A 23,323-nucleotide genomic window follows, 5' to 3' on the forward strand; every position below is an offset into this window, starting at 1 on the left:
GGGCGGGGGCCGCAGCCGACAGCCCCGGCCCCCCGCCCGCCTCCCCGCCCCGGCAGGCTCCCGGCGGGGGGAGGCGAGGGGGTGCCGGCCCCGGGGCTCAGCCCTCCGCGGCGCCGGGCTGTCCTCCCCAGCCACCGCCGCGGCAGCCCCGGGGCCGGCGCCCGCTCGACGGGCTTTCCCGGGGCGCGCCGCGCCGCCGCCGCCGCCGCCCCGCTGCCGCTCGTCCCGTCCTGGGCCCCCTCCGGCCCTGGCCCCGGCCCCGGCCCCGGCCCCGGCCCCGGCCCCGGCCCCGGCTGCGCTGAGCGCGCTGGGGCTGGCTCCCGTCCCTGCCCGTTCCCGTGCCAGGCCGCAGGGAGTCGGTCCCTGGGCGCTTTCCTGCTTCTGGAGAGACCGGCCAACGTTTCTTCTCAGAAGCTGTTTTCCCCTCACCCCTTCGTCTTACGCGGTTCGGCGCTCTGGGGTGGCCTGGGCGGCTCTGAGGGACCTCGGAGCGTGCGGGGCGGGTGGTGCTGGTGGTGCCCGCTGTGACCCGCCAGCCCGGGGCCTCCGCCAGCCCGGGGCCTCCGCACCTGGGCCCCTTGTGCGGGGCTGGCAACAGCCACAGGCGCCGCATCGGTGCTGATGGAGAGGGTGGCCCCGCTGCGGGAGCGTGCGGTTCGAGAGGGGACACGAGAGGCTTTGCCAAGTGCAGAGGAGATGGCTGAGGGGACGCCGTGGCGCTGTGCGGTTTACCCGCTGCTGTGCGGGACTCTGTGGACGCGTGTTAAGCTTTCCTTGGTGGGGAGGGTTTCACGCTGTTGCCCCAGGCTGCTGGACCAGGGAGCCAGGGTGACTCAGTTACACTTCTGTTACAGGAACTATTTTTCTGAAGAAGAAGTTTCTGTTAAAATAAATCTGTCTTCTTTACAGAAAACATGAAAATGTTCACAGGAGTGGTTTGCTGCCCTGGACTGAAATGACCAAACAGGTTAAAAAATTTTTACAAGAGCTTATAAAAAAAAAAAGCATCTTTTAAGTGGGAGGAATGGCTGTAAAATGACCAAACTCAAAGGAAAACATCACCTGAAGCTCATTGAATAGAAGATCTTGTGCAAAGAGTTTCTTTTAATTTCCAATATCACATAAATTTATTGTCACAGGTGACAGTAATGTGACTTGCAGATTTACAGGACTTTCTTCTTTCCTTGCACAGAGACCCTGTAAACTTGTGTGCCGCTTTTGGCTGGGGTAGAGTTCATTTTCTTCATAGCAGCTAGTATGGGGCTGGGATTTGGATTTGTGCTGGAAACAGTGATGATGACACAGGGATGCTTTTGTTCCTGCTGAGCAGTGCTGACACAGAGTCAAGGCCTGTTCTGCTCCTCACCCCACCCCGCCAGCGAGCAGCTGGGGGGGCACAAGGAGCTGGGAGGGGACACGGCCAGGACAGCTGACCCCAACTGCCCAAAGGGCTATTCCATACCATAGGGTGTCATGCTCAGCATATAAAGCTGGGGAAGAAGAAGGAAGGAGGGGTGGGGGACATTCGGAGTGATGGCATTTGTCTTCCCAAGCACCGTTATGCGTGATGGAGCCCTGCTTTCCTGGAGATGGCTGAACACCTGCCTGCCCATGGGAAGTGGTGAATGAATTCCTTGCTTTGCTTTTGCTTTCCCTATTAAACTGTCTTTGTCTTAATCCGCGAGTTTTCTCACTTTTACTCTTCCGATTCTCTTCCCCATCCCACTGGGGGGGAGCGAGCGAGCGGCTGGGTGGGCTGAGCTGCCGGCTGGGGCTAAACCACGACAACTTTCCAGCACTCTACGGCACCTGGAATGGGCCAACTTTGTAATAGTTAATGGGCGAAAAGATTTCCGTTCTGAAGAGGCAGTGCAGAGGAAAGGATGGATGAGTCACTGAAGGAGACAATATATGACTGTGAAGGCCATGAAGAAGTGGAACGCTTAAATACATACGCAACTTCAGGCATGTAAGTAGTGTCACTGAAGTGAAGGTGGATGAGCAGTAGAGGGATGCAGAGTCCTGATGTGCTGTTTGTCCCAGAGGAGAACAACACAGACAGGGATGAAGTCATGTGGAATTGGTACAGTTTATGTGATGATTTTGTTGTCTAGAGAACCGTCAGGAAGTAGGATACGCAGTTAACAGAACTGACTGTAAGGGACTTGCCAGATCCTTCAGCTAACCCTGCACGACTGGAACTGAACTGTACCCAATGGAAACTACCGTGGATGTGAATTAACATAATTACTGGGCAAACTATCTCGTACAATCACTTTTGAAGTCACTTGTGTATTCTACTGTGTGAGCTAAATTGTTCCCTTGTTTAGTCCTAGTTTATTGCATCTTCTTTTACTGGTTAATGTGATTCATTCTTTTATTTTGGTTATTAATTATGCATTCTTGTTTAATTTACAATAGTGTTCTCATGCCTCAATCACGAGTTTCACTGTGCAGCCTGCAGTACAGCTACAGGCAACACGTGCTCTGCGCTGAGTGACAGCTGACCAAATACAATATTGCCATCCGTGGGAAATTCTAATTGTTCATTGCAATTCAAGACAGGAAATTGAAAATTCAGGAAAGTGTCCGTTTTCAGAAAAAACCCCCAAAGCACAATATTTGGCTTTCCTAAGGTACAGCGGCGGTTCCGGAAGCCCTCTGGCTGTCCTTGCCTCCCCAGGCTGTTGTGCTGGACCTACCTTTGCGCTGGCACCTCCGGCCTGGGCTGCAGCCACCAGCCCTCCCGCTGGCCTCTGGGACGGCGGCGCGCAGCGCGGTGCAGCACAGCACGGCCTCCGCGCCGCGCGGCTGCCGTCGCCCCTTGTTTCAGCCCCGGTCGCTCCAGAAGCCACCGACACGGGTTCCCTCAGACCGTGCCGCGCCAGGCAGCCGAGCCGAGGGAAGCCGTCAGCGGGTCGTCTCCCTGAAACGACCACATTTGCTCAAATTAACTTAAGAAGTCACTCGTTTCCTAGTACTACGTTCGGCACAGTACTTCCGTTACTTTCAACTGTTTCTGGGGGTTTTGCTTCTGTTGGTTTATGTAGGGCTTATTGAGGGTTAACCACCTAAAGCAATACTGAAACCTTCTGGTCAGTAAGTCATATATAGCTGCATGTAACACCTGGGCTGTTAGTCAGCTTTGGCTAGTACTGCCAAACCATGAATTCTTACTCGGTTCCTGAATTCTTACTCAGCTCCTTGTTGCCCAGTAGTCCTGAGTCTCTTTTACCACAAACTATGCAAACAGGTAAACCTTTCTCATATCTTGTATATAGACCAGGTCTTCGTACATGTTGTGTTAAAGGCTATGCCTTCAGATTAAAAGTCGTTTTGCACTGCCTTGAGCTACTTTAATTTGAGATTGTTCCTTATACACTCCCATTTTTATACCTTGTATTATGGACTTAATGAAAGTTTAAATTAGTTTGCCCTTTAGGTGATTAAAGTTACAGTGAAAAATACTGATTTAGAGAGTTAATCAAATTTGGGTTTGAATTTTCTTTTTAAATAGGATTAGCTTTTTGAGTGGAGGGATATTTTTGCCAAGAAAAACACATTTTCAGGGTTTTGTCATAAAACAAATACAAAATTCTGTTCAACTCCTCCAAACAATCAAACTGGGCTATTTGAAGCAAGCCACCAACAAAATCTCAGTTTGAGGATTTTCTATTTTTCTGGAAAAGAAGAACAATCATTTTCCCAAACTAAAGCAACCCCACAGGCCTATTTATCTCTTTTAGTTTTACCTTTGCTGTTATATTGACAGCCATCATGAGAGCCTTCTCTCTTCGTCGAGTATGTTCAATGGAAATTTGTTCTTACTGTTTTCAAGGGCAACAGACCCTAGTCGGATCTTTAATCCCATGATTTGCGCGTGTGTCCTGATCCATGCATACACAGAATTGACACCCACAATAATGGACCTGAAATCTTGAGCCCTCAGCAGGCTCCCAGACGTGTCTGCAGGGAGTGTTAGAGGCAGGCTTGTATTTTTCCAAAGCGGCCTAGGCTGCACGACTTACGCTTTCCCCAAAATATATTGCATCATTTGTAATATGTGCTGGACACATCACAAACTCTGCTTCACTTATCTGCAAGATATAGCTGGGGCTTTCTTCTGCCTGGTGAAATGCTTGCGTGGCTTTTGGGATCAAAACATCTATCAGGACGATCCTAGGACCTTCTTCATCCTCTGTCAGAATGGCTGGCTGCAAAACCGATCAGTTTTGCAACCAAAATTCATCAGAGCCCGGGGGGTTGCGGTAAACTGACCCACTCTTCCACATCTTGTAGTAGCAGAGCATGCGTGCGGTGGGCTGAAGAAAAGGTGATGCCGGAGTGGTTGTACCCGAAGTGCGATGGAGAGCCTTGGGGTGGTGGGCACGGAGCGTGCCAGCGGCAGGGAGAGGCGGGGGCCTAGGCCTGGACTTGGACCAGGATGGTGCTCCGGTTGTCCCTAGTTATCACCGGCTCTGCCGGCTGCCGGCAGCAGGGAGGGGAGCTGCGGCCGCAATGTGTATGCACTCGGTCCTGTGCACGGGGCTGCGCGCTGTCAGCTGTGTTGCTGAATGAGGGTGCCTCAGTCGCAGTGGAGCATGTGCTTGAGCAACGCTGCTTGCTACGGCCTTTCGGGAATTGGGCAGATACATTCATTAAATGAGCTAACTGAACCTCTTCAATAAATACTCTTGTGGCTTGACACCACCCCCACACCCCTTCAGGCCCTTAGTGACTTTTGTTGAGCAGGAGAAAATGTATAATTTGCTGTTTTTAATGGGCAGTACATGTGCGCTCCTTGGCCTGTGGTGTGTGACAGGACCAGGTCTCTGCCCACGGCGTCCCCGGTGACACCCCCGGGGCTGCCTGGCACCGTCGCAGACCCAACTGCCTGCCCACGAGGGTCCTCTGGCTGCCGCAGCCGATGGCTCTTGGGAGCAGGTTGAGCTGTGAAGGAAGAAGCCACTCCTTGACACCTTTGTTATGCCACGATCACTGGGAGCTGTAAGCAGGATTATCATCGCACGCCATGGCTCATGTCCCCTCCAGCTCCAGGGATTTACTTGGCCCGGGCTGGCGGTTGCTCTTTTTATCGCGTGCCTCTCCCTGCCAGCACCTTTGGCCTAACGGAGCATGAATGAAAGCATTGTGTACCCTGGCGTGTCTTTCATGGGGTTGCAGCTGGAACTGGGCTGCAAACAGCTCAGCCAAGGGAAACCTGGCTGGAAAAAGAACTCGGCGCTGAAGAAGAAGAACCTGATCCCTAATAAATAAAACCAAAACATCTATTTAAAACTAAGCCAAACCACTGCAAGGATGCTGAAATATTCCAATATGTAAATGTAGGAAGTGGCAAGAGCAGCAAATTTGACACCGTGGTGGCCGAGAGCCCCACCAACACAGCGTGAGAAACCAGGCAAAACAGCAACTGCAACAAACCTCCGGCCAGAAGAGAGCAGAGAGACATGCCACCTGCAAGCCCCGGGACGGGACCCCAGCCCAGCCTCACTCACAGTACGGCTGCGAATGTGGCGTGCACCAAGCAGGGGAGAAGGCACGAGAAGCATTATCACGTACCCCGTCCCTTCCCCGGGCACAAAGAGCAAATAAAGCGGATCGATACGAGGTCTCACGCACCTCCATCGGCAATGCTCTCTTGGATGAAGAGGCTCACGTAGGAACACCTCTGCTGAGGACGCGGCCGGGCCGTGCTGCGTGGGAGGGGTCCCACCCTGCAGCCAGGGAGCTGGGGGTATGAAGGTGGGCACGGGCACGGAGGAGGCTGTCAAGGCTCCCATGGACTGGACCCCACGTAGGCTGGTGAACGCCTGGTCTGTGCTCATCCGGTTATTTGGGTGCTGGGCAGCCAGGTCTGGACAGGCAGGGGTGGCAGGGATGGGCCCAAAGACCCGTCCTTCCTCCTCGGCCTCGTCACCCCTTCCTCAGCCCAGCTGAGGACACAGCCCGCTGTCTGAATACATTTGTGCATTATTAGTATTTAATTACTTGTTCATAAAGATAAAAAAGGTAATATGGATTTATTTTAATTCTTATTTTTAGTAACCTTTTCAGAAAAATAATAGTTTGGTAATATACAGAAATAACGTACTGGACCCCCCCAACAGAAAAGGATCCCGGTACAATAAGCGCATGTTATCAACTGCGAGTGACTCATGCATTGGAGACAGCCTTTCTTTCTTAAAGAAGAAATCCGATAACATAAATTTGTGGTTGAACATCAAGAAACAGCTCTCTTCATTTTAAAATACCTTTCTACGTTCCGTATCTCCCATGGCAAAGTGAGCTGCTGTTGTGCTCCATGGCAGGAAAACATTAATGGGTTTTAAATGCTATTACCACAATAACACTCTTTAATTTGCTTCCTTTACATTTTAGACAACTGTTGATTGTTCTATCAGCAAGGCAGATTTTATGGAAATAAAAAGGGATAAAAGAAAAATGGTGTGCCTTTCATCATTTTCTTTGTAGTGATCCTGACGTTAGAGACAGCTATAATATATGTCCAGAACAAACAATGGTTTAAGCATATCACCAATGTAATAACAGGGCACGATCACTAAGGAATACTTTGTAAATGTTGAAGATGCTGAATTGACTAATCTCCAGTGCTTCAAACCTGTAGTCAGGGCAGGCGTTCTGCAAACAACCTGAAAATTGACTCTGCAGTAACAGTTCCCTGAAGAACTGAAGACATTTTTCAGAAAAGAGCTCCACAACTTTACAGAGGCCGAGCAATATGAAATAATAAACATTTATTTAATAAGGCACAGTTTAAGATATTTGATACTGTTTGTGCTGCATTTTAGGAAGTCCTAGACCGAGACAGTCGGGGCTTAACGAAAGCGATTGCTTATTGCACATTTAGTGTATGTCAGTGTGCTGCATTAGCCAGCACGTTTTTTGGGTTTGTGATTTTTGTGGTGGGGGGGTTCAATATTTTGAGAATTCAAACGGGAAGCATTTATGTTTCTGAATTCTCGGGAACTGTTGCTGGCCAGACAGAGGCAGTCCCAGCTGAGCCTTCCCGGAGAGGACAAAATGTTGCAAGCAGCACTGCTGCCCTCGTGGTCCCGGGGAGCGCAGAGCGACGGGGACGCGAGCTGCAGGCACAGAGCTTGTGCCCTGCCGCAGGCACCTCCGGGCAGGGAGGGGACGTCTTCGTAGCGCCGCAGACTCACAGAACAGTTCGGGTTGGAAGGGACCTTCAAAGGTCATCTTGTCCAGCCCCCCTGCCGTGGGCAGGGACACCTTCTGCTAGACCGGGTTGCTCGGAGCCCCGTCCAGCCTGGCCTTGAACACTTCCAGGGATGGGGCATCCACAGCTTCTCTGGGGAACCTGTTCCAGTGCCTCACCACCCGCATCGTGACACATTTCTTCCTTATGTCCTTTCTAAACCTGCCCTCTTTCAGTTCAAAACTGTTGCCCCTTGTCCTGTCACTACAGGCCCTGGTAAGAAGTCTCTCTCCGTCTTTCTTATAAGAACCTTTATATACTGAAAGGCCGAAGCTCTCCCCGGAGCCGTCTCTTCTCCAGGCTGAACAACCCCAACTCTCTCAGCCTTTCTCCACAGCAGAGGTGTTCCATCCCCCTGACCGTTCTCATGTCCCTCCTCTGGACCCACTCTCACAGGTCCATGTCCTTCTTGTGCTGGGGGCCCCAGAGCGGGACGCAGTGCTCCAAGCGGGGTCTCACCAGAGCGGAGCGGAGCGGGAGAATCACCTCCCTGGCCCTGCTGGCCACGCTGCTGGTGATGCAGCCCAGGACACGGTTGGCTTTCCGGGCTGCAAGTGCACGTTGCCAGCTCACGTCCGTATCTTCAGCGCCCTGGTGCACAGAGCATGCCTTGGGCTCGCTCAGCCCATCAGACAACGTGCCCCAGGCCTGGGCCGGGGTGCGAACTCTTGTGGGCTTCCAGGAAGGCTGGAGGAGGGTTGACACAGCTACGTGCGATACTTACACTTTCTCCCTTTCTTTTCCTCCAGTTCTGAGTGCTCATTGGAAGCGGGCTGTGTCAGGCTTTTGCGGGAGCGCAGCAGGGCAGGGGCCCTGGGGTGGGAGGATCGCCCACAGCCCCTCCGGGTCTGGCGGCCGCAGCCGCTGCAGGGACCCCTCCTGCTGCCATCCTCCTGGGAGCCTGCTGTGCACGACAGCCGGGGTGCCGGTCCCCAGAGACACAGGCAGGGCTGCCGGTCCCCAGAGACACAGGCAGGGCTGCCGGTCCCCAGAGACACAGGCAGGGCTGCCAGGCCGCAGAGACACAGGCAGGGCTGCCTCGCCGCAGAGACACAGGCAGGGCTGCCTCTCCGGGTCTCGGCCCACACCCAGCACCATTCCGTGGCTCCAGAGCCTGTAGAAATGCAGCGCTGGCCGGGGCAGGCGGCTGGAGCAGCCCCGCTGCCAGGCACCGCTTCAGCCGCGTGCACCCCAAGGGGTGACCTGGACTCTGCTGCTGCTCCGGCGAGTAACTTGCTTGCAAGGCAAGAGCAATGCAGGACTCTGCTTGCACTGATCGCTCTTTCAGAGGCAGTCGGAATCCATTTGGAAAAGGACCATCGTGGAGAATATCTGTATCTTTCACATTTCAGCATTTGGAGAAATAAGGTACAACAGACACATCCCAAGCGGCCGGATCAGATGCAGTTATTCCAGTTGCATTTCATGATTATTCTTTCACGCTTATGTCCCTACTACGAGATACGGACTTTGGGCCGTGCTCAGGGTCAGAACACTCGGGCGGATCAGAACGGTCGCTGTCATGAAATAGGTTTATTTCATGGCGGTCAGACCAGGGAGGGCAATTCCAGACTCTGCCTTGGCTTCAAGTTTTGCCATGCGTTTATCTGGAAACATGAGGCAGTGATGTGAAGAGCTCTGGTAAGCCACAGTTTCTGCCAAAAGCCCTCCGTGCAGGGAAGGGATCAGGCTAAGCATGGGCTTCATGGTGAGGGGCCAGGGCTCATTCTCCCGGGACGGCCCAAGCCCTTTCAGCAGGATTTCCACATGAGCTGGGGCTGGGACAGCGCAGCAACCAGCAGGTGACTCATCTGCCAATTTGTTAGTTTGCAACTAAATCTACGGAAAACAAGCACCGAGGAAATTTAAAACTACAAGTTTTGTTTCCCAAATGTCAACTTTCTTCCACATATAGCTGCTGATGCTGGATTTATAAACACCATATGCGTTGGGGAAAATAGAGCTGAGGAACCTGCACGGCACAAGCCCAGACAGCGAACAGACAAAGAGCAGGACAAGTGCAGGTGACAAAGGACGGGCACTAGCAACCCGTAAGGCTATCGGGTGGCCCCAGGCTCCCGTCAAGAAGCGAAGCAGGAACACAGCACCGCCTCAAGCAGCTGGCAGAGAGGGCCCTGTCCCTTGGAAGCAGGGAGGTGCCGGGGCCAGCCCCAGCCCCGGGGCCACGGCCAGGTGCCCAGCACGGCCCCGCTGCGCCGCAGCTGCTGGGGCGCCGAGCTGGCCGGGAAGGCGAGCCAAGGCTTCGGGCACCCCGGGGCAGAGCCACGCTGCGCATCCTTCCCAGAGAACCACACAGACCCCAGGCGGCCGCCTCTCCTCCTCGCTTGCACCCCAGCACGCGTGGAAACGCGGCCCCTGGGCCCCGGGGCGCTGGCAGAGGGCTACTGCACCAGCACCCTCCTCCCCGAAGCCCAGGGCTTCTTGCAGTCCGGTTTTTCACACACACCTTCCAGCTTAGTTCCAGCAAACGCGGTCAGCAGCGCTAGAAACCGATGTCCTAACGTGATCACAAAAGAAACAAAGCTTTGTCCACAGCTGCTTTATTTGTAGAACTCAAATCCAGATAGAGGTTCATGTTTCAAACAGCTTCAAAATTCAGGTGGTGGTCATGTCCGTGTTGGATTTGCAGATACCTACGTACACATACAGACTATATATAGTGCACATATATATAGTTTCTGCTGATAGCATATTTGCACACAAATGATAGAGAAGCAGATTTGGTTCTATATACAAAAGCATAAATGGTGACAGAAGAGATGGAGTATACTCATTTAAGCCAAGCTGTGTAGCGGAGAAACATACTGAGTTTTGTCATGTGGGTGGCTTACGTTTTGTTTGCTTTTGGCCCCTAAGATGTTCAAAGAAACACTGATAAAATCCATGCACGCAGAGGAAAATGTCCTTTTCATCACTGTTGCTCACTATCTTGATTAAACATAGAGAGAAATGACTTGCTAACAAGGCTTAAACTGGAGTTCTCTCTCCAGTTACTCCATGTACTCATTTCATCTCTACCATAGCAGGCAGCAGTTCAACCTGAATGTCTGCAGCGGGGACTCGGACCCCTCCCGTGCTGCCCTGCCGGAAGGGCTGTGAGAGCAGACGGGCACCCAGCAAGCGGTGCGGGGGCTGCCCCCACACCCCCAGCCTCTGCGACCCCGACATCAAACGCCGAAGTGCTGAGAAGAGAGAAGCGGAGGCCGAACAGAGCCCCTTCCTGCGAGCACCACGGTGTTCCCGGCCACGGGGCCCAGCCCCCGCCCTCACCCCAGGGTCTGCGCTGGGCCCAGCCCTCGCTCCTGGCCCCAGCCCGGGGTCCCCACGATGCCCGCGGCCCCCTTCTGCACGTGCTGCAGCCTGCACGGCCCTGGGCGCAGCCGGGCAGTTTTTAGCCGAGCTGTGAAAAGGCAGCTAACGGGAAAGAAAAACCAAACAGCTTCAATCAAAGTCTGCGCTTCCCCTACTCCCAACTGCTCGGTTAAAAACGCGCCGCCTGTGCCTGTAGCATCTTGATCTTCCTCCAAAAATCATCCAGAGGCCTTGCTACGATGGAGGCATTTGATTTAAAATGCTCTTTTCTTTTCTCCAGTGACACAATGCACAGTATTTCATACCAATAGCCAAGCTAGCTAGCTTCTTCCCAGGGAGTATTGATGTCTAAGCAGCATGTGAGGTGAGCTGAACCAGTTACCACAGCTTCAAGGATCAATGGAGCACTCTGCCTCCAGTTAATAAGTCAGCAGATCCGCCAATTGTACCCTTGATCTGTCCTGACTTCAACGGGAAGCTGCAGCCTAGAAGCAGAGCAGGCAATTGAAGAAAGAAGTTGTATTTGTGAAAAGGGAAAGCACCTTGATGCATCAAATACGTAGGACCTAACCCACTTCATTAGTCAGCCCCATCTATAACCTGCCAAAACATATGCACAAGCACAGTTTGTCCCTTACCTCTGAAGAGCATATGTCAAATTCTGCTTGAGGCACGAGCAGCAGCAATATACATAAATTTAATCTGGGGCTGGCTTGTACCCTTGCTGCAAATTATTTTAGAGGTGATAAACAGATGAATGGGATAGGACAGGACAGGACAGGACAGCTGGAAGAATATTTCAGCTGGAAGGGACCTACAACAATCATCTGGTCCAACTGCCTGACCACTTCAGGGTGACCAAAAGTTAAAGCCTGTTATTAAGGGCGTTGTCCAAATGCCTCTTAAACACTGACAGGCACAGGGCATGGACCACCTCTCCAGGAAGGCTGTTCCAGTGTTTGACCACCCTTTCTGTAAAGAAATGCCTCCTGACATCCAGTCTGAACCTCCCCTGACTCAGCTTTGAACCATTCCCACGCGTCCTGTCCCTGGATGCCAGGGAGAAGAGCTCAGCCCCTCCCTCTCCACATCCCCTCCTCAGGAAGCTGCAGAGAGCAATGAGGTTGCCCCTCAGCCTCCTTTTCTCCAAACTAGAGAAACCCAGAGTCCTCAGCCGCTCCTCACAGGACATGCCTTCCTGTCCTGTCACCAGCTTTGTTGCCCTCCTCTGGATGCATTCGAGGACCTTAACATCCTACTTAAATTTTAAACACAGTTACATGTTATAGTTGGGAAAATCTAACAGCTCACTGTTCCCAAAGGCTAAACCTGTTCCTCCTCCTTTGGCTCTATCATACTCCTGGGCTTTTTCCCCCCCGTGCGCTTTGCTGAGCCTGCCCAACTCACAAACCCGGCAGAGAACTAACTTCTTCCTGGGTTCACAAGTTGCACAGGCTCCACTGAACATGAGGGCTTCCACAAAGCCAGATATATGATCATGTTGTCTGCAGCAGGAGGATCATCTGATCTCAGCAATCAGAACTGATAGGTAAGTTCAGCTGCAACTTGCAAAGTCACCTTCAAACTTGCTCTGAGCAAGACTAGCAGGAAAAGCTGGTAACATTCAGCTACAAAATATATCAAACGGCAAACTGCATTCTCTCCGCTGCACACACTAATAGTATTTAGCAGACATTAAATGATTCAAGCATCTTACAGTGCAATTTACTCACAGCAGAAAGAAAACATTCTCCTAATATGCATTTCACCATTGAAGCTCATTTATCATCGCTTATCAGCCTAAGGACTAAAAGATTCTGCACTGTTATCTAGCAGAAGGAAAGGGTTTATACCAGAAACTTAGATTCTGGGCAAAACTTTTGGCACTCCTTCTCTCCCTGACTTCTACTCTAAGGAAATCAATAAGCAGCACTATCCAACTAGATCATCAGAAATGGAAATGGTTGGCTTAAAGTAGCTCAGACAATTATGGGAATGAAAGTCAAGAACAGAATCAAGAGCAACGCAGTCCAGTTGGTCGCGAGTAATCTCTAAGCGTTCATAGGCAGCCAATTAAACAGGCCTCAACAAAGTAGCCACCAGTGAGCAAACGGATGTATTTCTTCATAGAAAGGGTAAGCTTGCTAGTGATCAGCTGAAATACCATGAGAAGTTTTTCAGAAATAATTATGAGATGCCTGTATCTCAAAAAAAAAAAAAAAGAAGAGCCTTATCCTACATAAGAACGGCTGTACCATGTTTTAAGTGTTTTTACCATGTTTTTAGCCTGTTTTAGTGTTCAACCACCTGCACGGTAAGAATTTTTTTTTTTTAATGCTCAGATGAAATTGTCTCTTGCCTCGTCACCAGGCACCACTGAGAAGAATCTAGCTCCATCTTCTTTATACCCTTCCCACGCAGGCAGGAGCTTTTCATATTTAAATAAGATTTATCATTACAGCATCTGGTCCTACTAGCTGAAAAAAAGCTATTGTTTATCACAAAAGAGAAAGTAGATTACCTGTACGGTTGAACAAGTTATTGTATGTGGCTGACCACAGTTGCTTTGGTGGATGCAACTGGCAGATCTCAAGGCACCCAACTAAAGCCAGGAAGATACACCGGGCTCGCACTGTCATCCAACGGTTCCCTGAAAGAGCAGGTATGGCAACACCGACAACTGTATTTTACTCCATCGTGCAAGTCAATTCTGCAGGTTAAGATTTATCAAGAAGAGTTACAACAAGACACAGGATATCATAGCCAAGAAATACAACCTTTTTTTCTGAGCATGAAGGCACATACTTAGATGTTATCCTTGTGTCATTTTACTAATCCACGTTTCCTCAACACAACAGTAAATTCCCATAATAATGTGTTGAATTTGTCGTTTGGGTTATGTCCAAAACCCCACTCTCAAAGTTAGAGCTGACTGTGATTGCACTGGGGTAGGTGGATAGGAATAAATTCTGATTTCAGCAATACTGGGCGTGGAGGAACAAAAACAAAACCAAACCTTGCTATACATACATTGTCTCCAAAAATTAAATTATTTTCTCTTAACTGCGATGGTACACTTCTGGGACGACTGCATTAAGGATGCCTAGATTATTCTGACATGCCATTTTTATTATACTCAATTTTATTTCTACAAAATTCAACACAAAATAAGTAATTTTTATAATACAGTTTGTCATGAAAACTGCTTAGTAGGACACAAAAGAAGTAATATTACTTGGAAAGCTTCAGCAGTTGTCTGCCTTTCAGCACTAGCAGTTACAGCAGAAGAGGTGCCATTATTGTATAATAGTATATTTTTGTAGAGGTAAGGGATTACAGAAGAAACAAAACTCCATAGGAAAAAAGCACCATGCTGTTCCTTATCAAAGCTACAAAAACAAAGCAAGCGAGGAAAACAAGCTCTGCTTTGTTGAAGGTACAACATTGACATTTGAAGCCAAGAAGAGAAAAATCCAGAATTTCATATAAGACAGTTATCAGGTAAGTTTTAAAATTAAGATCAATTTTTTGTTTAACACTATTCATGTATCATATGATAGAATAGAACAATACATTCTCAAAACTGGAATATGGGTTATGTCTTACCCTTATTGGTAGTATTCCTTAAGTACACTACTGTGATATTCATTCAGTAACTGACAAGCGTTAATAAAGCCCCATAAAATCTTTTTGTTAAGTTTGTTTTATAGCTAGGAACATAAAGGCAGAATGGTTAACAGCCTGAATTCTAGACAGATACACAGTCCCTAAAAATCAGGCTGTTAGTTTTTTTGTCCCTACACCACAAAGGAGCAAGTTTCTAATTCTGTGAAAAAGCTCCAAGTTTCCATTTCTCAGTTCTTAATTAGAATGAAAGACCCTTTCTTGTCTATTTTTGTCAGCCATATCTAGTCAACTTTCTTCAGGCATAAGTCTGACTAAACTCCTACAACTCACTACCTGTTCCAACACGTATGCTGTGTCCTTGCAAGTAGTGATAAAAACAATTTGCATGGTCGTGAGAAGAGACGGCGCTGACAGAGATTAAAAATAATCAAGCAAAAAAAATGAACAAACAGGAGGGAGAAAGTGGATTCAGATGCAGTACCACTTAAGAAAACCAACACAGCATGTCAAGGAGTGCCACGAGCTGCTTTAGCACATGACAGTGTCTTCCAGACAAGCAAAAGGCGAACCGAAAGCAGCATCTACTTAAGACAGTAAATATGCCATTACATAATTAACCAACAGCCAAGAGCTTTAGTCAATACTTGTACAGTTTATTTAGAGAAGACAAAAGCTTGCAGTTTTGTAACTGTATACAGAAATGAAAACATCTGAAATATATTAGGTTTTTGCCCCTGTATATGTAACTTTGTACTTTGTTCTTGGAAAAGTGACCTTTTTTTTTTTTTAGGATTCACGTTTCAGCAGTACATATGCTCCCATTACTGCCAGAAGAGCATACTGCAAAAGAAAATAGAGAAATTATAATCAATCTTTATTATCTTCAAAGAAGCTCTGAAATTACAAATTGTTCAAAGTGTGCCCTCTCCAACATTGCATCTTCTAGATGAGTACACAATGATGAGTTGTGTTCCTACAGAATTACAGGAATATTTTAATGTGATCATATTCATTAAAATAGGCATCACAACTGTATACACTTAACTTATGACATTCCTATAAATTAAATGTTTTCAAATGATTACAAATACTAAATTCTACTGGATAACAGGCAAGCTAAAATAAGCAAGAAAACACAGCTCATTTTACATTAGGTACCAAACCACAGAAACAAATTTATTAACCTGTGTTCTTATATGCAAGATTCTTACTACCATTACTTGCTATTTTACAGTTTTAAATTCAAGTATGCAAAATGTCTGTACACGTACCTTAAATTTTGGATAGTCATTCATTATTATAGTTACCATACCAACATAAGGCAAAAATCTGCAATTGACAAAACAGGTGATGTAAAATTAACCCCCAAATATTACATGGAAATGTTTCAATGTTACTCAGTCTTGAATATTTTAGAGAAAAAAAAATTCAGATAGACAGCAACAGCTTTAAAGACAATATGTACTTAATAAAAATTGGGGAGCAAGATCTCTCAGATTTCCCTCTCCTCCTATGCTTCCTTTTGCTGCATATTATTCACAGCATTAAAAATGCACATGGATCCCAGAAATGGCAAGTAAATATCGTTGTCATGAGGGGTACCCACAAAAGCCTAACATCCTACAACACAGGGGAATCAGCTTTTCAGGGTCTCCTGTTGTTCTGCTGCTATAAAAGCTATATAATCTAACACAGAAAGGGTTTCAAACTCATACAGAAAGTATTTACAATTAGCAATAACCTAGCCTACCAGCATTAGAGGTTTAGAGGGGCACTTGTTCTGTTTCTTTTTATTTAACCTGAAGGCAGGGACAGAATCTAAAAAAAAAGAAAAATCAAGCAAATAAATATTCTCGCAGAAAAGTATTTTGTACTGTTATGCAGGTTAACCCTGTATTTATGACAACTTACGGAACTCTTAAATTAGGCAAGAGAATACACAAGTATATGATGTGATACAAGAAGTCCTACTTTCCACTGGCTTTGGCCTGTGACATTAATTTTAGCCTACTGGACACAGCAGAACTCACGTCAAGCTTCTCAGGGCATCACTAAGACCCTCATAGCCCAAACAATACTTTGCCACAGGCTCTAAGCAAAAGCATTCCAAATAAGAACAGTGCACACAATCATTTATGCTTGTTGCTAATGCATATCTGAATGTGAAATAAAATTTATTAATTTTTTTCCTTAGATAAAAGTTTAATCAAGTTATTTGAGAAAAATCGTAGAGATTTCATCTCAACTGGCGAAGGGGACAAAGTTACAAGCTCAAACCTTGCGTAAAATTCCTGTGGAACGTGGAAATAACTTCCTAGTAATTTCTAGCAACTAAAAGGACAAGTTGGTTAATTTTGTATCTACTGGTAAATTATTTGTTAACTGTGCCATTTTTTCAAAAAATTAATTTCCACTCTCCACATCAGTGAGAGGACTACAGAAAGCAACTTTTCCAGGTAGTTTTTTAAATTACGATTTTATTTAAGAAATTAAAACAATACCATACCAGATCTAGTTTGTACCAACAGCGGAACTGATTTAAATTCTAAATTTTGTTTTAGTTACAAAGAACATAGACATTTTGCATTACTTACCCTCTTGCTCTTCCAACAACGTCTTTCTTCTCCAACCAGTTCTGACCTTCTTTGTACAAGCCTCTATCATCAACTTCATTATTATCACCTTTAGTCAGAAATTTGATGTTCCCATTTTCTCTAGAAGGCAACGAGGTGATAAACTAAATACCACTTAATTTAAAAACCTCAATTAACATCTACAAAGCACAATGGAGATGAAAAGTGCTACAAGATTAGATAACAATGTTTACTTCCAGTCCTTCTTGTCCTGCTTATTTAACAAACACCATTAAATCATTAACATTACAGACTTCACTGACAGAGTCAACAGATTTTAACAAGATATGTTTTTTAAAACACTCCTAGATTGTCATTTAAAGTAAGCAATTACGCAATGAACACGAAAAGGATATTGTCCATCCAGAGCAGGCACTAAACTTCCTCAACAAAAGCAGCATCTGCCTATCTGGGAAAAAAACCCCAACCCTCTGCATTTTCAACAGAACAGAAATTTAACTCTGAAATACTGAATAATACCCTACTAAGAGGTTTTTTGGTGGGGTTCTTTTTGGTTTTGTTTTTTTACAAATTGTGGAATAAGATCCTGTGAAGTCATCACACATTTGAGAATGAATTTAACTGAATTTGAATCACAAATTTCAGATGAGGTAGACCCTAAAAATCTTCCCTTAGGAAAGGAAGTGGTATAATAATACAATGCTTTAGGCAATTTTCTTCTAAGTTCTATACACTTGTTTAACTCTTAGTAATCATATTTATGTCAAGATAAAGCTTTATCCTCCTTTTGACGGAAATAAATATTGAAGAGCCTCTAAAGTAGCTGCAAATCTACATCAAATTCAGTATTTTGTCACTAACACTGCAATACAGTTTTAGGTCACTTATTAATTGTTAAACAATACAGCGAGCTCCAGGCAAAACCTCACCTATGTTTCATATTTATTAATGGGGCAAACAAAAAAATACATGTAACCAGTCTTTAAATAACATCATGCAGACAAAACGTTGTGTGGGGCTTTCAGGGGCCTACGGAGAAATGCAAGCCATAGAAACGCTTCAGTAGGCGGCACGCTTCCCCCCAGCGGATGAACGCCTGGAGAGCTCCCAGAGCCAGGCTGCTCCTGGGAGCCAGGGCTGACGTCCTGACCTCTCCTGGCCATCAAGGAGGCTCATTCCTTTTTGTAGGAACAGAGGTTTAAAACTCTGAACAAGCCCAAATCATCACCTTTCCCTACCGTTCCAAATGAACGGAGTATCTTACACTACGTTTTGAACGTGACATAATTTAACCACTGCTGTTAGAAAGCCTGCCATGTTTCGCTCCCTTTCAAGCATTAGGCGTACGTGCCGATAACGCATGCAAGAGTTGGTTCAACACTCCCATTTAAATAAAGTTATGTTTACAGTCTTCAAAACGATTTTGCTCAAGAAGCCGCTAATGGCAAGTAATGCTATCAAGAAACAAGGAGTTTTTACAAAGACAAATTAGGTATAAAAGAAGAAAAAAAAAAAGGTAATTCTTGGATATACATATTTGTTTCAAAAATGCGTTGAAGAACAGATATTACTCAAAAGATAAACACCTTCAGTTCACGGACAGGACCTCCTGAGGAGCAACTATGTCAATGCTTGCCACCTCCAGGTTAGCTTTTCGCTGTGCAGAATTAGAAACAGAATTGCCTCTCTTTGTTTGAGAAGGAACTGTTTATCATACCAGCAATATGCAATAAAGGTAAAAACAAGTCATCTACCTGTTGCTTTTCAGCATAAACTGTTGTTGGCATTGTGACTAACAAACACAAAGAGAACAAGAATCTCTTCTTTCATTCTGAGTCAAATCTCTTTTCTGGAAAACTTCAGTTAGCAAAGATCACATACTTGTCAGACTTCATCTATAGTTCTGATTCTGAATCTTCACCTTCTTTCAGAGATTTGCTTTTAGAAGTAGCTATTTCTCATAGCCAAAATCCCAATTCTACCGTCAGTACAGAATTGGACTCTGCTCCCATACATATTGCTACTGCTGGCAAAAATAACCTGTACAGCTTGTGTTACTGGACTCCTCTGGCACAGGTTTATCTACTTCAAACCTGAGCAACTTCGCTGAGGGACAGGAGTCGGGGTCTCAAGAAGCGCCCCACAGAACTGGGGACAAAAGCGGGTCACATCCTAGAGATCAGCTTTATCTCACAGCACATCCTCACTTGCCTTTTTCATAAAATACTACCAAATTAAAATGTAAGTGAAAGTCACGGCGAAGGCAACTATATTTAGAAACAAGGAAAATGCCAAGTTGCATTACTTTTCATGTATTTTGATTACTCTGTGAACTATTGGAATGTCTCTGCCTTCAACTTTAAAAACAACTATTTCACCAGCTCTGATTGGGTCATCATGGAAATTTGTTAAGAACAACAGGTCTCCCCTGTGAAAAGCTGGTTCCATGCTGCCACTACGAACAAAAAGAAAAAGAGCTTATTAGCATTATGGTAAATGAAAGAAGAACCATGAAAACAAATAATATTTCATTCTTACAGATAAACTCATGATTTTAGCTGAAATCTGTAGCTTCACCCGTTCAGTAACACTACCCAGACATTTAACACAACCCAAACCTCAGTTAGTCCCAAGCTGAGCCAGGCTATAGAAGACTTTCTTACTGCCTCAAAGACAGACAGAAAGACAGACAGACAGAAAGACAGACAGACAGAAAGACAGACAGACAGACAGACAGACAGACAGAAAGACAGACAGACAGAAAGACAGACAGACAGAAAGAGAGACAGACAGAAAGAGAGACAGACAGAAAGAGAGACAGACAGAAAGAGAGACAGACAGAAAGACAGACAGACAGAAGCTGCATAGAAAAGTAACAGTATTGTAGCTAAGAGGAAGGAACAAAATGAGCCATTCTGATTAAGAAAACCAATCCATTAGTGAAAAGCCAAAAAACCATTTCACAGTACAACAGGAAGTACTTCTATACATATAATTAACATGAGCAACAGTTATGCTTACACCAGTGATTACTATTAATGATCAGAAAATCCATGCCTTTTTTCAAAGCCAGCCATAGTATCTTTTGGTAACAACCTTTAGGGCAGGATTCCAGATCCCATAACTAGTAACACAAACAGATGATTCCCATTAAAATACTGTCATTTACTGCGTACGTTCCTTGCTGACACACATGCAATTTCTCTAAGGCTGAATCTTCCATGAACATATGTTTGACTTGATGTATTTGATCAGCACTCAGGGGCCTGCAGGACTGGCTCTTTATGTACCACTTCTCTAATGCTTCTACAAACTTCAGTGAAAACTAGACTGCAATTACGAAAGCAGCCTTTGCTAAGTGTCCAAAAAGAGAGACAGAAGAAAATAAGTGTTAAAATACTCTTTAAGTAGGCGAGATTTCAAATTCCAGATCTATCCAAGGGGGGAGGGGAGGAGACAAAGGACAAAACAATATTTAGACGTTAACAAAAAAGCCTTTACATTGACTTACCTGAGCACCACAACAATAGGGCTTTCACTTCCAGTAATGACGATCAGCCCTTTCCATATCATAAGGGCAGAAGACACTATCATAGCAAAATTTAAGACTTGGTAATACAGCTATATGAAACAAGAAAATGGTTTTTAAAAGTTACTGTCTTGTATTTAGAAGCACAACATAGAATTTCAACCCATATGCAATACTGAATCATAATCCTGGCACGTGGACTTCTGTGATAAAATTGTATTCCAAGAGAAGCCTCATGGAACAGATGGCTGTATCGGCAACCCAACCACACGAACCACACCGCAGCATCAAGTTTTAATCCACTGAATGCCTCCATCTTGGCTTATTACGCCTGTGCGACGCTCCCGTTTGTTAGCACTAGAAACTAGGGAACTCACTAGCAAAGACTTCTAAAATATAGGAAGCTATGCGGCAAATGATCAGATCTATTTTGATCACGTGTCCCTGACTCTTACCTGAGCTCATAAGTATTTAAAACATACATAAGAAATACTGTAAGATCAGTAATAGCAGACTCTGTACTTTGAGCAGTTATTTTTGTTTAAAAAGGGGAGCCGTGGGAGTAGAAGAGAGATGACAAAGGATCATTTCCTGCTATTGTCAGGCAGAAATTTCTTAAGTGGAAAATCTTTTATCGATCTGAGTAACTTTCTGCCCCCAAATTCTATTGCTTCACCAGCCATTACAGCAGTGGATACATTTTCTTCATTTTCTTCCCTCTACTTCCTTTTTTTTTTTTTTCTCCGCAACATGCGAAGATACTCTGGGGGAAGATGACCCTGCCCATCTCCATTTGTCATGTGGCTCATGATGCAGAATACGGAACCAGAAGTTTCCAGACCGTCATTCTAATTTGAAAATATGCTGTGATTTTCGCATACACGACCCACTTGACTTAGCACTGGTAAAGCTTCAAAATCTGAAGGCTTTGGGGTTTTTTTACATTATTGATAGATATTAAAAAAACCAACCAAACCAAGGCAACTTTCACAACTTGGAAATCTCCATGTTTGTCACCAGTGCTATATCTCCCTTCCAACCACCTATCTGCCTAGTCACACAGCAAGGATAAAGACACCTATTTTGAACGACAAGAGCTCAAAAACGCCCGTTCGCTTCCACGTGCCGCACCTCCAGAACGACGCTGATCACTGACAGGAACGGGAACGCGGGGCTTCGCAGCTTTAAAGCCAAGACCCGAGAGGCCCCCCCGGCAGCCGCAGCCCCCGCTGCCCGGGGCGCGCCGCGGGGCACAGGGCTGCGGCCCCCGGCCAGGGAAGGAGGAAGCGCGGGGGCGGCCGGGCGCAAGCCCTCCTCACGGCCCCGGCCCGGCCGGCGGCGGCCGGGCCCCGCCGCGGCGGCCACAGCGGGAAGCCCGGCTCTCCCTCAGGAGCCCCGGCCGGCCGCGGCGCGCCAGCCCCGGGCGACTCCGAAGCCCCGGAAGCTCCGAGAGGCCTCCGCATCCCGACCCAGCCCTCGGCTCGCACGCCCCGGGGCCCCCCGCCTGGCCGGGGCCCCCCGCCTGGCCGGCACCCCCCGCCTGGCCGGCACCGGCAAGCCCCGGCCGCTACCTGCCGCTTGTTCATGCGCCGCAGGTCCCCGAAGAGATCCATGGCGGGGCCCCAGGGAAGGGCCGCACCCAGCCGGCGGCGGGAAGCTACCGGCGCCCTCCCGGGCGGCTCCTCGGAAGGGGGCGCGGTGGAAGACCCTCGCACCCCGAACCCCGGCGCTGACCGCTAGCCGCCACTACCGCGGGAACGGCGGCGCGGGCAGCCCCTCTGCTCCCCGGGAGTTGTAGTCTCCCCCCTCCCTCCGCCCCGCTCATACTCAGCGGGCCTCGGCGGCCATCTGAACTACGATTCCCAGCATGCACCGCCGCAAAGGGCCCTGACGGCGAGGCCCCGCGCCTCCTGCCCCGGCAGGTGCCCGACCAATTTGCCGCCCGAGGGGGCTCTCGCTGGGCGCTCAGCCCCGCCCCGCTACGGCGGAATGAGCCAGGCTCCTCTGTGGAGCGACAAAGCGGCGGCGCCGGCCTCCTGGGCCGGCTCTTTTGGGCCAGGCGGCTGCCGGCGGGCTCTCCCCGCGGCCGCCGCGGCGTGTGCGCAGCCCATTGGCGGGCCGGGCCGGGGCGGGAGGGGGGAAGAGCGCCCAGGTGGGGCGGGGCAAGCGAGGGAGGGCCGGACCGGGGCGGGGCCAACGGGGCGGGGCGGGCCCGGTGCTGCCGCGGGCGGGGGGCGGGGCCGGGGGCGGCGGGGGCGGGGCCGGGCTCTGCCGCCGGGGGCCCTGGGAGCCGGGGCCCGCGCGTGCCGCGCTGGCTGGGGGGGGAGCGGGGTCCTCCGGTTTCGGCGGCTCACGGTCACCTCGGTGTTTGGCCGGGGCCCCTCCACAGGCCTTGAAAGGAGAAAACCACAAAGGCCCAGCAAAAACTGCCCTCTGGTGTGGCAGCAGCTCCGTCCTTTCCGCAGCCCTGGCTACCGACGGGAGTGAGTTGGTGCTAGCCAGAAAATGGCCAGCAGCAGCTCCGGTCCTCCAGGGCAGCACAGGGACGGTTCACACAGACCGCTCTCAATTACGGCCTTCCCTTCGTCCTTCATCACACAGGAACTGATGTTTATAAAAAAATGGGACCTCACAGAAAGTGGTGGATTTGGATTTGGATTTGGAGCTGGAGCTGGAGCTGGAGCTGGATTTGGGTTGGGGGTGGTTTCGTGGATGTTTGCTGGGTAAAGAACTGGCTGGATGGCCGAGCCCAGAGACTTGTGGTGAACGGAGTTAAACCCAGTTGGCGGCCGGTCCCCAGTGGTGTTCCCCAGGGCTCTGTGTTGGGGCCAGTTCTGTTTAATGTCTTTATCAATGATCTGGATGAGGGGATTGAGTGCACCCTCAGTAAATTTGCAGATGACACCAAGTTGTGCGGGAGTGTTGATCTGCTGGAGGGGAGGAAGGCTCTGCAGAGGGACCTGGACAGGCTGGATCGATGGG

The 23,323-nt window shown here is 48.1% G+C and overlaps 1 protein-coding gene across 4 annotated transcripts; it reads right to left on the reverse strand.

Annotated features, from left to right (window-relative positions):
* Positions 1-14,850: 14,850 nt before the first annotated feature.
* On the reverse strand, positions 14,851-22,394 carry SEC11C (SEC11 homolog C, signal peptidase complex subunit). 4 transcript variants are annotated; one of them, XR_012042173.1, is made up of 7 exons: positions 21,913-22,139; positions 20,324-20,433; positions 19,118-19,267; positions 16,813-16,932; positions 15,969-16,036; positions 15,490-15,547; positions 14,851-15,058 (listed from the first exon to the last, which is right to left on the reverse strand). XR_012042173.1 is itself a non-coding variant. In XM_072859608.1 (6 exons), the coding sequence occupies exons 2-6, from the start codon at positions 20,404-20,406 to the stop codon at positions 15,005-15,007; spliced, it is 465 nt and encodes a 154-aa protein (XP_072715709.1). In that variant the 5' UTR covers positions 20,407-20,433; positions 22,169-22,394; the 3' UTR covers positions 14,851-15,004. The 4 variants fall into 4 exon arrangements, 3 of the variants coding, with proteins under 3 accessions (XP_072715709.1, XP_072715707.1, XP_072715708.1); XM_072859608.1 differs by lacking the exons at positions 15,969-16,036; positions 21,913-22,139 and adding an exon at positions 22,169-22,394; XM_072859606.1 differs by lacking the exon at positions 15,969-16,036 and having other exon boundaries at positions 21,913-22,138.
* Between the last annotated feature and the right edge of the window lie 929 nt (positions 22,395-23,323).

This window comes from Ciconia boyciana, chromosome 4 (genome assembly GCF_034638445.1).
Source record: "Ciconia boyciana chromosome 4, ASM3463844v1, whole genome shotgun sequence".
Classification (NCBI taxonomy): Eukaryota; Metazoa; Chordata; class Aves; order Ciconiiformes; family Ciconiidae; genus Ciconia; species Ciconia boyciana.